The following is a 15,118-nucleotide window of genomic DNA, read 5'->3' on the forward strand; positions in this document are numbered from 1 at the left end:
ACCTCACTGAGAGCTCAGAGGATTGGACCCCTGAAACCTTGAGCCTTCTATGGACTAAGAACTCTGAAACCGTGAGCCCTCAAATAAACTTTTCTTTCCTAAAATTGTTCTGGTCAGATCTTTTAGTCACAGCAGCAAAGAAGCTGGCAAAAACACTGTGTCCGTGCAACAGAGGCCACACGGGAATCTTCAGGAGACCCTAAGCCCAGGATGCTCTTTGGAATCGGTACCCAGAGCTGTGCAAGGTCTGCTCAAAGGGCCCACAGACACGAACCTGCCCGTCAGCACACAGGGAAAGTGCGTTACTTACCTCATCTTGGGTTAGGAAAGTCTCATTCTGAAGTGGCTCCAAGTATAATTCAAAGAGGCAGCTCAGATCCTGAAAGAAGAGGAGTCTACTTAGACTTAAATCTCTAAAATACCGAGAGGCTCCAGCAGCCTGGCAGCAGCTCCAAAGGCTCCGTCAGGAAAGGTGAAGTGGGTCGTGTTCAAACTCTTGGCACAGAGAGTGGTTATTATTGCTCGCCTAACGCAAAGCTCGTTAAACAACAGTCATCAGCTGGATTCCACGACCTTCCTCACAGCTTGATCACCTGTCCCCCAGGGAACTGCATGTTGACAAAACACGTGTCTCTAGGCCACTGCCATAGGACCCCTTCCCTGCAGGCAAGGCTGGGTGTTGCTGCCAGGGCTGACCACAGCCACTGGACATGCGGGTTCCTTCTCTGCACAGGGGTAGGGGGACAGCTCCAGCCTGGTGCTGGAGGGACAAGATCTGGGGAGCTCTTCAATTTTGGGGTTGACACATCAGCAGAATTTTAAACTCAAAGGCAGGAGAAGAATCCCCAGAGCTTAGCAGTTAGTAAGTTTGAAACATAAGCCCCATTTGCAAGCGTGAACGGTGGGAGCTGACTGTATTTACACAACCCGGTAGATGAAGGGTGCTTCAATTTAATAATTGGAAGCTGAGACCAGGATATAATTGAGTGATAGAAAAGATTTCTCTCTGGTGTTTCTTTTATCCTGAAGAATTTTCAGTCCTATAATACTAGACATAGTTGACTACCAAGTCAGCTAGTTACTCCTTCATTTTACAAGGGAGAAATCAGAGCCAGAGAGCTTTGTCAAGCCCAAAGTGCCCCTGAACCATCCGTCTGAGAGCAAGACCAGGCCTGTGTCAGGATGGTGCTTCACAACAAAATCACCCCTGGCCTTCCTCCCTCACCAGAGGACAGTGGCCTGAGATGTGAGAAGCTGATGGATCGGATCCCAGGGAGCACACGGATGCTGATCATCTCCAGGAGCATGCAGGGGCCCAGGTTAGGGTAAAGAATGACAACAGGGACAATGACGTGCTAAATGTCAACAAACACGGGAGTAGTGGGGGGTGAGCCACAGGAGGCACCAGGTGTGGTTATTTTGCAGATAGTAGCAGGCGGGGCAGCCACTGCTCTCCAGGCTAAGGCCGCCCAGGGGACTTACTGCACAGAAAGAGCAGGTCGCGCTGAGCTGAGGGGTGGCAAAGAGCTGCAGCACCTGGGGCCCTATGAAAACAAAGTGCAGGTTCCTGCAGAGAAGGGGGAGTCACCCCTCTTGTGTCTGACCCACAGCTTGAACCACGATCGTCTACCAGCTCACACGGGGATGACCTTCCCAGGGCAGCATGAGGTGTCAGGAAGAAGAAAACAGTGACACAAGGGACCAGATCCTACTCTTATCTCTGCCCATCAAGACTCCTTGACTCTTCCCCGATGTCAGAAGGGCTCTTGAGTTCTCAGAGCTACCTGGAGATCAGCCACCATGGATATAAAGGTCACCACTCTGGGGTGGTCCCTTCAGCTCTCCACTCGGTGCAGCACCAGACAGAACGGAAAGCAGATGACCTCATGTCACTTTTCTTTCTCCCCCACAGACCAGAGGAAGGGCTCTGAGGAGCTTTCCTGGGCTACCTGTGATCAAGGCCTTTAAAGTCCAGGGCTGCAGCCTCAGAGGGACGGAAAGAATCAGCTCCGTCTTGGGGAGAAGGAAGGGAAGGCCACATGGATGCCAGCTCGGCTCCTGGTCTCAGGCCCATGAAGAGCATGGGGACCTAGGGAGTTGAAGGGATGTCCCAGGCGGAGCAGCCAGACTGGGGCAGAGCCAGGCCTGGGTTCTCAGCCACCACCTGTGCCACCCTGTTCCAGTAATGGACAAATGAAGTGAACTGATAACAGCTCCAGAGTTGAGCAAATACATAGAGTGAAGAAGTCCGCTTTCCCAGGGCCTGTGCTCATAAAATGTTTCTCGGGGTAGATGAGATAAGGAAATGGATTCTTTGGGTCCCCTGGACATGACCACGACTCCTTCATGGTGGTGTGAGAATGTTCCCACATGACACCCATGCTTGGGCCTCTGTGCTGCATGGTGACCCCACGGGCAGGGCTGGCCGGGACCCCTGGGCTCTGGGGGCCTGTGTCCACAGTTGCTCGTGTGCAGACTGCTCCCTAGAACCTCATCACCTAAAGCGATCTCTGCCCACCCCCTTCCTAAAGCAGCGCAGACTCCCTTCCCGCAGATTCCAAACGACACACAGAACATCTGTTTCCATAGTGAGAGCTACCTTGGTAACAAAATGAGCCGAGAATCTAATTTTTTCTGAGTCTTCTCAGCTCTTCCACCCTCTCACCCTGCCCTCCTTTCCTGCAGTATTTCATGGCTTCAAGGAGCAGGTGTCTATCACATGAGTGGCAGGTGTCCCTGGCAGAGGTGACGCGAGGCCTCTGCCAACACAACAACTCGCCATGACCAAAGAAGAGCCCGTGTCTGGCACTTCCTGTTACCTTCACGTAGGACTTCTCTGTGTCCACAAGCTCCTGGATGACTTTTCGGAGGCGGTCTGCATCCGAGAGGTGGCGTGCCAGAGGCCTTGGAGGCGGGTCCTGACTCTCCCTGGGCCCCTCCATGCTGTCGGCCTGGGCGTCGGGGAAGCCCCTGCACAGCGCAGCGATCTGTTCAGCACTCTGAAGGTGATGAGAGGTGGAGAGGAGTTAATGCTCGGGATGCTGCTCCCCATTTGTATCAGCCACCCGCCAGCCGAGCGGAGACTCGGGACTCACAGGGAGGCTGGGTCAAGGGCAAAAGGCTTCGTCCGTCCCAGACCCCCTCTATCATTTAAAGGTCCAGCAAGGAAAACGGCACCGCGCTGTGCTCAGAGCTGACACGGGCTTGCCACGCGCGCCATGCTTCTTTACCCCTGGAGTCCGCCTCCAGGCCCGGGGCTCGCCCTCTACAGTAAGGCGGACATTGCTCAAATCGAGGCCTTTCTGAAGAGCACACGCACGAGACAGCCCCACTGGGTCCACCACGTCCCTCAATGGTTGGCCTGACTAGCTTTCCATCTCCCAGCCAGCCAGCCCCAGGAGGCTCAGGGGTCACAGAAAGTGCTGCCCGAGTTGTAGCATGGCTGGGATCCAGTCTGCCTGGAGTTTGGCCTTCAAATCTGACCATGTAGCTGTGCCAACTCGTGCCAAGTAGCAGAGATACGAATGGAAAAGTCTCGAGCTGGTGCAGATGCTGGGAATGAGTGGAGACTGAGGCAGATGAGAGAGGAGGCCTTACCCTAATGGGCTGCAGAGACTGGCAGGGGCACAGGCGGGAGCAGGTGCCACACCAGTGCCTGCTGAGAGCAGGAGCGGAGGCACGGCCAGACCGAGCAAGAGGGCAGTCATCCAGGTAGTGGGGACAAAATTACATGGGATCAATCAAGAAGGAGTAGGAATATCTGGGGAGACCAAGGCCTCTGGTGCCTGCCCTCGTTAGGTCTGAGCACTGTGTGGTACGCCTCCTCATGGCGACGTCTCCAGTCTCTTTCATGTCTCGCGGGGGCCTCCACGGTTCCTGGAGCCCCATCAGATCACACGCCAAGTGTCTTTTATGCTCTTTCTTTCCCTCCTATCCACACACATCCAACCCTGTCTTACATGTCAGTCTGGAAGCTTGTCCAGGGCAGGGCCGAGTCTCCTTGCCTCTGCCCCACATGCCCAGCTCAGTGCTCATTTCTCCAGCCACAAAACAGGGCCAACAATCAGTGCTCATCAGTATGTGGCAACCTCTATGTCCCAACCCAGTCCTTTCTTCCGTTTAAGTACCTTCATGCCTGGCCAAGGTCCACCTCCATCTGGGGTAACAAACTGAACTTGGCAGTAGGATCTCTTAACACTAGCTTAATGCATTAGCCTATGATACAAGCATGTGGTGGCATGACATGCATTTTACACGAGCCGTCAGCAGCCAAGTTCAATGTCTCAGAGAAAACAGGCCACCCTGACCACCTTCCCCCTGCCAGCCCCGTCCCTGGCAGTGTCTTCAGTGATGGGAACACACAACCAAGATGAGAAGTCAGCATGGACCTCCTGCCTGGCCTTTCAGTCTCCTTCAGGGGCTCCAGCTGCAGGCCTCTCTTCCTCCAGAGAAGCGGAAGACAGCTCCTGCCCAAGGACAGGAGACTCTCCAAGACTGGAAACACTGAAGTACAGCCTCGAGCAGTCTGGAAACCGACAGGAGCTTGGGTGGAACAAACGGAAACTCCAAGAGATTACACAGATTGACGTGCTGCCTGGGGACAGGCTGCCAGGGAGGCTGTGGCAAATGTGGTCCAGGGCAAGTGACAGGCCCTGACAGACTGCCAGGTTCTGATGTGGAACTGCTTCTCTTTCACTTTGACATGAACCTTGGTGCACAAGTTAGATCAACCTGGGAACAGGGACTGAGCCTCCAACTAGACACACAGAGCATTAAGATAATTTACTTCCAAAATAGTCGATGCATAAATAAATACTAATGATTCTCCTTGGGCCTACATATCTTCCACCTGTTTTTACTTTTAAATGTGAACACATGCATATTTCTGGTGATGCCAGTCCAAAGGCATGTATTTCAGAGTAAAATTTCAAAGAATAAGAGATGTGGATCTTAAAGCAGCAATCGGATTGCAACCTTGATTTTTCAGAATGTCTCATATCACACTCAACCACCAAAGCTCAAGATTCATTAGCGAAGAAGCTCCGACGATGCTGGTCATGCCCTAAAGCCTAATGGCACCCAACCATTGCAGCCAAAAGGTGGCGTGCCTTCTCTTCAAGATGTGTCATGAAGGAACACGAAAGAATATAACCAACCCACCCAAATCCTGCCCTGCAGCTCCCCCAAACACACACACTCTTCGCCAGGGGCCTCTAGCCAGGCCTCACCTCAGCTTTGGTTGGGGGGCCTCCGGAACACCTGTGCGTGCCTCGACCAAGTGAATCAGATCCCTGTGGCCTCGTCATGGGTGTTTTGTAAAAGCTTCCCAGTGACACCCAGTGTGGCCTGTTTGAAAACAACTGCTCCACCCACTAGGGCAGCCACATCTGCTTGGGTTTTCCAGGAGTGGTGTCGACTCCAGCCCAGTCTCCCTGTCCCTGGGGCCTGCATGTCAAAGGGGTGTGGACTGAGCCCACAAGCCAGGAGGAGGTAGGTGGACTCACACTCTGACCCGAGGTTCTGGATCTTGTCCTCCGACTGCATGAGGCCCTGATAACAGACTCCAGAACTCACTTATTTGAAATCTATCCTGGGATTTGCACCACAAGCACAGACAATGTAATTTTGCAATCCTAAAAACTAACCGTTTCCAGGGCCGTGGAATCTATATTAGGCATGCATATACTGTGTAAAATAAGATCTGACAAAATGCACCATAAGTTAAATGGCATCTGGTGAGTTTGCAGCTTTGCCTCACTGGGATGTCAAAAATCACACCTAACAATGCAGTGTTAAAATACCGAGATTTTAAAAATAAAGTATCTTGCCATTTTAGAAAACCAGAATCCATCTTAAAAACACTTCTGGTGGGATTAACTTTCAGAAAGTAAGTGTTGGCTGAGACTCTTCAATCCTAAGTCTACGCTTCCAAGTAGCACAATTAAGTGCTTCAAGTGCTACAATGACACCACCTGTTGGATAGGTTAGCTGTTGTCCGCGGGCAACTGAGAGGACCACCTGGGATGGAAACGAGGAAGGGCTGGGAAAAGCAGAAGAGTGACTGCAAACATCTTTCAAGACTGTAAATGAAAGAGTCACTCGGGTGACTTAGTGATGGCTGTACACCGACGGGTTCTGTGCAGACCTGATAAGCACTTCTGGGAACAGTGACTGTGTGAGTCCCGGGGTCCTTACTCATGAGAGTAGCAGCAGCAGCAGCTCTCACCCTGTGCTGGGTCTAGGACAGGGAGTGGGGCTTGCTGAGCACCTGCTGTGCACCACGCACACACCGTCGGGATTCTCACAGAACACACTGCACTGCCTCTTCCCCACGACCTGCAGCGGCTCTCCAGCTGAGGGACAAGGAGGCTTTGGCAGGACCTTCACGGCAGGGGACCCGTCTCCTCTCTGCACAGCACTGGCCCTAAGTATTTAGCAGAGCACAGGCAAAGCAGGCCTGCTATTCCTGCAGACTCTGGCCACAGGCAGTCAGGGCTCCCCTGGACCCAGGGGATCTAGGGATGCAGTCCTCGTGGCGTAGAGAGGCAAATGCAGCTCCCACACATGCAGGCGGATTCCACCCCTGCCACTGAGGGATGCTGCTTTAAACGCAAGAAGACGGACGGGGCCTGGCGATGCACGCCTATGATCCCAGCAGCTCAGGAGGCGGAGATAGGAGGACCACAAGCTCAAAGTCAGCCTCAGCAAAAGCGAGGCACTGAGCAACTCAGTGACACCCTGTCTCTAAATAAAATACAAAATAGGGCTGGGGACGTGGCCCCTGATTATAATCCCCAGTATCCCCCCACCCCAAATTAATAGATATTAAGTATATTTTGCTACCCAGAATTATGCTCAGACTAGACTGGGATCTCGTCCCTGCTGCATGCAATACTGACACGGATCAGGAGGCCAGTCTCAGCAGGGCCCAGCTGGGTCCTGCTTTCTGGCTCAGTGCACAGCAGCGCCTCACCCGGGGGCTCTGGGTACTGCAGGCTCATCTGTCAAGGCAGCTGTACTCTTTCTGGCCCAAACCTACTTCCAGCCTAAGAAAAAAAAGTTTAAAAGTGCTGCATAATTTGGGGTAATATTTCTGTAGAAACACTTGAAGATCATTTGCAGTGTGTGTTACTTTTGAGTTCCTGATTTAAAGGAAAAAAATGTTAACCCTGGGGGAGGCGGGATCAGTAACAGACTTTGATAACACACGGACCTGAAGATCCTGTCCTGCTGGGTTAACTGGCCACATCACAATGTGTGGTCTCTTGGCACAGCCCTTGCTGCCTCCCGCAGCCCGTTCCCTCCACCACACTGAGCAGCTCCATACTGAGCCACTGATCTGGACCAAGTCCAAGTTGAGAATGTGTCCACAGTTTCACCAGGACATAGGCAGAAGAACTGTTTCTGGCACTTCTACTGCCCCTAAAAAGAATATCGGAAAAATTAAAAATAGATTTTAGGTAGGCCGGGGTAAATGGCTGATGAGCCTCACGGGTAGTCTAGCCCCAGCAGGGAGGGTGTGGTTCACCTACTTTGTGTTCTCCTATACTGAGTACTAAAAAAATCCTCCGTCAACGTCTGGAAGCCAGGAGGAGGTTGCATTGCCAAGTCATCTCCGAGTGAACTACGGTGGCAGCTGTCAGATTCCAGCAAGTTAGTTAACTCAGAAAAGTTCCCCTTAGGAGAAAAAAGACTAAAAAGCACAAAGGACTTTTTCTCAACTCACTTTGCACTTCATTAAAGTCATCGCTAACTTATAAAAAGACCTAATATTGTCTTTTTATGCTGGCAGAGCATATCTAGAAGGACCCCAGAGGTTTCGATGACTTCCTAGAAAGGCAGAAAAAGACCATGGCTGAGTCAAATCAGCCCTGCCTCCCGGGCTCCTCAGAATAGGTGGCCAGCATCCTGGTGTCCAACCTGAGCTGCCCTGGGCTGCCTACCACAACCAGGGCAGAACTTCAGGGCCAAACTCTGGGGGCAGATGGCAGGCCCACAGGCAGGCTGGGTGGAGAGGGCAATGCAGGGGACAGGGAGGAGGGAGGACAATATGTGAGCACCTTGGCAGGCGTGAGTGGGAACAAAACAGATTCAGATTATAGCAACATTTAGGGAACAGACCACTGAAAATCATTATGGTCCAAGATCGTGAACTCCAGGGAAAGGGCCTAAGATCTTTATCAAAATAGTACAAAAAGGAAGAGGAAATCCCTGAAAAGTCTCATATTCTTCATTCTTTAGACCAGACGGTTCTATTCCCAAGGGATACACTAGACGGCAAGGAGGTAAAGTGTGGGGGCAAACAGTACAGAACCGCAGGGAGGTGCACACTGCAGTGCCAGTGATGCGAGAGCCTGGCACCTGCTGGCCAAAGGACAGGAAAGAGCCAGGTGCAGTGGCACATGCAATCCCAGCAGCTTGGGAGGCTGAGGCAGGAGCACAAGTTCAAAGCCTCCACAATACAGCAAGACCCTAAGCAACTTAGTGAGACCCTCTCTAAATAAAATGTTTAAAAGGGCTGAGGATGTGGCTCAGTGGGAAGCACCCTGGATTTGAATTCCTGGTACTAAAAAAAGGAATGATTTATTGGTAAGGGAAGAAAACAGGCTGCATATTTAAAAGTTTGTATATCTATTTCCTATCTATAAATATACATGTATAGATTTATAAAATTGAAAGATATAATAAATGCAATGGTTAACACTGCATTCCGAATTATTTTAATTTTAATCTTTTGGCTTATCTGAATCTTATTTTACATAGTACTTGAATTTTTAAATTAAAAAAAAAATTTCAAAGGGATCCTTTCCCTTCACTTTACAAAAAAGAATTTGAAGCCAAAAGCCACCACAAAGCACTCTGCACGAGGACTCCGACCAAGGGCCAACCAGCCCCTCCCCTCGCTGCCCAGCGTGTCAGGAAGGTGAGCTCCGAGCAAGGAGACCGGGTCACAGAACTGTGGGGGCTACTCTGGCTGAGCAAGGTCAGGGACAGGAGACCGCAGCCAGACTGTAGGGCAGAGAAAGGCAGCTTCCTACGCCGCCCCTGGGGCTGTGGAGAGCATGGAACTTACAGGAGCTGAGGGCCAGCGTGGCGGGGTCCACGGACCAGGGCGTGCAGGGACACATGGCAGAAGACAAAGCCACCCTCCCAGGTGCCAGGGAAGAACTGGCCACCAAGGTGGGAGGAGGTGAGATGGTGACCCTTTCCTTAGGAGCAAGGTGGACAGAACAGCCTGCAGAGGCGAGTGGCAGACCCACCACCCCTGTGCCCACACCGGCGAAGGGTCCCGATGACAGCATGGTGCGGGTGGGCGCACCTAGTGGTCCTGCAGGGCCTCTGCCCCTCTCCCTGCCCAGTGTAAAGCCCGAGCCCACCCCAGGGGCCCCTACCTTAAACAAGGCAGAGGCTTAGGCACACAGGCTCTGGAGTTAGATCCCTGGCCAGGCAACTGCCAGCCACGTCACCTTGACGGACGTCCCTTGACTCAGTCTACGCACTTACAAAGCAGGGGTCATATTTTACTGATCACTGAGGAGTCAGTGAGATAAAATATGTAGAAAGCCCTAGCACAGTGCCAGGGCTCAGTGAAAGTTCCAGGGAGGTTAATGTCTCAATTCTATTCTCAGAAGTATGGAAGAATACATTTTCTCAGGGCCAGAACAGCCATATTTTATTCCATCAGCAATTTTTTGCACAGACCTTTCTCCCTCCCGAACTCTGTTCTAGATACTGGGGACAAAGGGCAGAGAGAGGTAACATGAATGACAAAAAGGGAAACACAGTGTCTCAGAGGGGACAATAAGGCTGGGGCAGGGATGGCTGCAACTTTAACAGAGGCCAGAGGAAGCACAGCCCTCCTGGGGACACATTTCTGAGAAGACAGAAGACATTTAGGAGGTACTGAGTGTGCCCAAGGGCACAGCCTCAGCACTCGGGCAGGACAGCCCGGAAGGCAGGGGTCGCCAGGGTAATGTTGGGTGTCTCTGGGACACAGACCCAGCAGGCACCCCACTCTTGGGAGGGAGCAGCTGAGCCACTCCTGGGAACAGGAGGAGCCCCGGGGCAGGCCTGTGCGTCCTCGCTGCCTGCCTTCTGCTCGTTGCCTTATTTAACCGCAGTTTGGTGAGAACTCAGGAATGAGAGAGACACGCTTTTTCTGCCAAGGACATTTCAAGGGCAAGGGCAGCATCTACGCGACCAAGCATCTCTTTCACAGGAAATAAATGCTGGGAGTCTCAATGTTCCTCAAGGAGAAGTGACACAGAGTGGCAGCTCTGCTAAGAGGTGCCTCCTGGGTGGGGGTCTGTGTTTTTTCCTTCCCCATTTTTTCTTTTCTTTTAAACCAGAAATACAGGGCTTTTGATGCACATGATTAAACCTACTCACCGGGACAGGGGCATGAGAGCTGAAATTTTCCTTGACTTCTGGATGCAAATAATACAATACCCAGGGTATAAAAGAGTCGCTGGTGACCCGACTCTGAAACAAGCAGGTGAGTCGGGTGGATCATTGGAGGAGAGCCGGCCACGTATGGCCAGAGGGCCAACTCCAGCCTGCCCGCGGTTACTGCGGATAAAGTTCTGTGAACTCGGCTGGCTCCTCGCCTCCACGTGGCCTGACTCTTCTCCCACCAGGTGCAGAGCTGAGTGTTCTGACGGCCTGAAGTGTGTACCAGCTGGCCCTTCATAGGGAAAGGCTGGGTTGTCAACTCTCCTATAGAGAGATGAACCCAGACCAAAAAAGGTTCTTCTTTTGGATTAAAACTCAAATTAATCTATAGAACTTCACTCTGAAATTGTTCAATAATTGCAAATGTTAAAAACGACTTTTCAGTTATTTGCCTAGGACTACAAATGACATTGTAATCCACGTAGGTACAAAATCTTTTATGTAGTATGCTTTCAACTGTGTCAAAAACTAAACAAAACAAAAACACCCGGGTGCTCACTTGGCTCAACTCCAGGGCTCAGAAGCTTGATTTCTCTGTAGTTTTCACTTGAAACTGTTGCTTTTGATAGAAGGGATAGGTCTGTGTTCTCTTCCCATGCTTGGAGCTTTAGTACCTGCATTAAGTCTTTGATGTGACTACCGTATACCATCTAATACTCACCATATACATACTGTCTAGTCCCAGAAGCCTCTGAACCAGTCTCTCAAGGTGGGGAGCCTCGCCTACCCATGACCTGCTACCTGCAGTCCACCTCCAGGACGTTCCCGTCCAGGGGTGTTCCTCCCAGATCGCAGCTCTGCTTTTTATTCTCCTCCTCTAATGTCCCCTCGTGGCCTACTTTTTTTCTGACAGTTCCCTAAATCAGTCCAAACCTGTGTGTTTAAGAATAACTCTGTCGAGCAGCTAATGATTTCACTTAACGCTTTTGTTCTAGTTGGTTCTGCATGAAGCGCCCATTTTCTGAAACAAATTTTCTCAAACCAGAGCCATGCCTTTGCCTTCATTCTTGGAAACGGATAATATGCCCCTGAGCAGTCTCTGCAGGACAGGTCTTAAAATATTACAGAGTCTCCGAATTTACTAAGATGAAATTTTTTTCCTTTTGCTTACGAATGGGTGGACACTAAAGTGCTAAAGGGACTCTCTTTGCAGCTTATTTAAAGAGAAATGTGTCACTGATGCCAACTGTAATCAAATTCTTGACAGTTCAGTGCTCTGAGGAATCTGTTAGCCACCAACTTTCTGGGCAGGCAACGTCTACACTGTAGACTGAAGACTAGGGATGACAGAGTTGGATCCTGTCACCCAGCACTGGGTCTAACGGAGGTGTCCAACACTGTTCAGACAGCTCTGCCCAGCTGCCCAAGCCATGTCCCCTACCTCTTTCTCTGCTTCCCGTTCTACTTATAATGTGCATGGGTTCCTGCTCCCTTACCTAGAAATGCACCAAGTGAGGGTGGCACCTGGCTCCTGGCACTCAACTTGGAGAGCACTTCTTACAGGCTTGAAAACCAGTATATTTGCCATTCCAATTCCAAAGGTCAGCCTCTGGAATGCTACCAAGTCCTGTCTGCTGACTCCCTCTAGCTGTTCCGGTCCGCCTGCATAGCCTCGGATTCCTCCTGTGCAGGGGGTAACTCAACCCTGCACTGAGCAGGGAGACTTTCACTGGATTCCATCACCGACAGCAAGCTGCTACCACGTGGTGATTTCCTCTTAGAAACGCTGCCATGGAACCCACGGGGCAGTGGCTTTCGGTACGGCCACCGTGGGGCAGTATGTCAGCACCACACTCTCTGCTGCTGAAGGGCCATTCTCCCCGGCCGTGTCTTCCCAGCACAGGGGTGAGGGGGTAGAGATAAAGCAGAATGCGGCGTTCACTTAGGGAGACACTGCCCCTTTGCAGATGGGATTTTTACATTATTTTGGAACTAGATAAATATAAATCTACAGGGAGAGGGCTCTGACCGGAAACCAAAAAGGTGCTTTCCAAAGAAAAAGTTAATGGAGAAATGTTCTCTAACAATTAGTGACAAAAATCAGAGCGCCTCTCTTGCCTGACCCCTCTGCCACAGGCAGAGGGTTCCGGGGTGGGGACTCTCAGCTCCCGGAATGCTGAAGGCCCGGACAGAAACCAGCCAACCAGCCCTGAAGAGAAGAGTATTTCCATGCAGATACACATGATTTTACACTCTGGAAAAAAACTGTGCTCATGTGTGCTCCCGAATATATTTTAAGTGACTATTTTTGAAAGATCAGTATCCACTTATTGTACTGTATGATTTTAAAATTATTGTATACTTCAAACTATCAAACTATTAATAGTATCCTAGGACTTATAAACTTCTGTAGATTTCAAATTATGTGACAATAACTACTGGAAATTTCATTTTAAGTCTATGAAATAGTTTCTTGAAAAGCTAAAAATAAAAATGAAAGCAAAAAAAAAAAAAAAATCAACAACAAACATGCAGCCTAACCAAGTTTGTAAGTTAAGCTAATCAATCAAACAGTTGCATTCAATTTTCTAAAATCATACCCTGCAATTTACCAAATAGAGTTGCTTTGCCTTTAAATCAATTCAGGAGTAAATATACCCCTATTCCACACATCTGGTATTTAAACACACAGCCCCCTCCCCTTTTCTTCTACAATCAGCACCACATTCTCCTTAATAAGCAGAATAGTACATTGGGAAAAGCTAGTTTGTTTGTACAGTGGATTGAACCCAGGGCCTCTCACATGCAAGATAGGCTTTACTACTGAGCTACAGCCCCAGACCTTCCTTATTTTATTTTGCAACAGGATCTTGCTAAGTTGCTCAGGCTGGCCTCAAACTTGTGATCCTCCTGACCCAGCTTCCAAAGCAGCTGGGATGCCAGGCATGACCACAGACTGGCTTTAGCATCAGAGCTGGGTCTGAATGCTAGCTCTAAAATTTACTGGCCACCACACACTGGCCTGACAGTTAACTTCTCGTGTTCTCAGATTCCTCATGCTAAAGGGGACTAGTAATATCTATCGAATAGGACTGTGAAAGAAATAGATTTAAGTGAGGTTAAAATTCCTGTAGACACAGCTATCTCAGCAATCTTGCTCAGCATCCTTGCAGTTTACAAAACCACTTCACACACATGGGTCTTACAGAAATGTAATCTCACTCTTTTTAACTAATGCACACCTAAGGACTCAGAAGTGAGTCCCTCTGAAGCAGGGGGCTCCAGCTAGGCTGGCACAACACTCTTTCCACTTCATGCAACAGCAGATTTAAGAGCAAACATCTATTTTCCTTCAACTAAGTGCAGCAGGGGATCATTCCTTCTGGTTATTTCTCCTTTCTTATCTACTTTTCGGTGGCATTCTACAAATGTGCTATTTGGTATAGCATTAAGCCTGAGAAAATTAGAGTCAACCCAAGGTGACAGCAACCCTCAGCCACAGAGACAGGACACCACAGCCTGTGTGCCTGCCCCTGCTCCACATGTCCTTCTCCAAAAGGAACCAAGCAATGGTTTCCCTGCCTGGATTTGCTATAGACAAACTAAATTCTTATTTTTTGAGCATTTGAATGTCACCTCTACAATCTTTTGCTTCCATGTAAAAGCAGAATCATCGTGGATGCTTGGCAAACCAACAAGCTACCTACTAAGACAGCCTGGCATTGGGTGGCACCCCACTACAGCACCAGGAAAACAGGCAGCCAGCTTCTCCCCACCACACCGTCTTCAGCAACCACGCTGTCTACTGACTGCTGTTCCTTCAGGTTGCATGATTAGGGAGGTCTCCCGGGCACTTCTGAAGAAAGGCACGGGGTGAGGCGGGAAGGGCCAGCCCTCATGCCCAGAAAGGCCCAGGTTTTCACTTCTAATATTCAGCTGAAAATAGTGATTGGACTCTGGTTTCAAAAGAAGTGTAGCTTGGGGAAAAAAATCATAAGCGTGTAAAATATGTTAATATCCTGGCAACCTTAATTAGGCACAGGTATTTCCAAGGGTTATTTACCTTAAGTGAGCAAGATGCAAACCATATGCCCCTCTAATTATAGTTTCAGATAACTTTTTCCTGGATGTTAGCAATGTCATAGTTAAGTCTGTTACATTAGTGTGGCATCCTCAAACAAGATCTGGAAATGATGATAATCACATAAAGAATGAATGTCGGCCATAGGCCTATATTTTCGAGACTTTACCACTAACTGATTTCTAATATCTAACACTGACTACAAAACAGGAAAGAAGAGAATTTAAACTAAGAGTACCATTTTTCTTCATAAGTGGCTTTGCAATTATGACCAAAGTTCTGAAAAATACAAAGTAACTAAAACCCTGTTTCCCTGGAGGTGAGAATCATCAGTGGGACCTGGGACAGGTGTGCACCCACAGACACTCCAGCAAACCCCAAAGAAAAGGCAAAGCAGCAAGACAGTGGAAACGGATCTCTTGTCAAAGCCTCAGCGTTGTAGCTCGGTGGCCTAAAGCCCTCCCTGGGTGACTGTTCTGACAGTCGCTCTTTCCCACTCAGCGACTCACTATAAAAGCTTCCTGTTGGAGTCCTCCACAGTCAAGTGAGAGGACAGCAGAGAAGCCCGGCTCCCTCCTGCGGCCCGGAAGCACCGGCCCACACGGCACATCCCAGAGCTTCCCATCTGGCAGCTGTGCTCTGGTC

At 49.9% G+C, this 15,118-nt stretch overlaps 1 protein-coding gene across 4 annotated transcripts in view; it reads right to left on the minus strand.

Moving 5' to 3' along the window:
* Positions 1-15,118, minus strand: part of TIAM2 (TIAM Rac1 associated GEF 2) — a 204,890-nt gene that overhangs the window by 11,200 nt on the left and 178,572 nt on the right. For all 4 annotated transcript variants that reach the window (XM_079148668.1, XM_079148666.1, XM_079148667.1 and 1 more), the window contains 2 exons: positions 2,820-2,999; positions 311-379 (listed from right to left, as the gene is read on the minus strand). In XM_079148668.1, coding sequence (XP_079004794.1) covers positions 311-379; positions 2,820-2,999 — 249 coding nt within the window. The remainder of the gene's footprint in view (positions 1-310; positions 380-2,819; positions 3,000-15,118) is intronic.

This window comes from Sciurus vulgaris (genome assembly GCF_902686455.1).
Source record: "Sciurus vulgaris genome assembly, chromosome: 7".
NCBI classification, from domain to species: domain Eukaryota; kingdom Metazoa; phylum Chordata; class Mammalia; order Rodentia; family Sciuridae; genus Sciurus; species Sciurus vulgaris.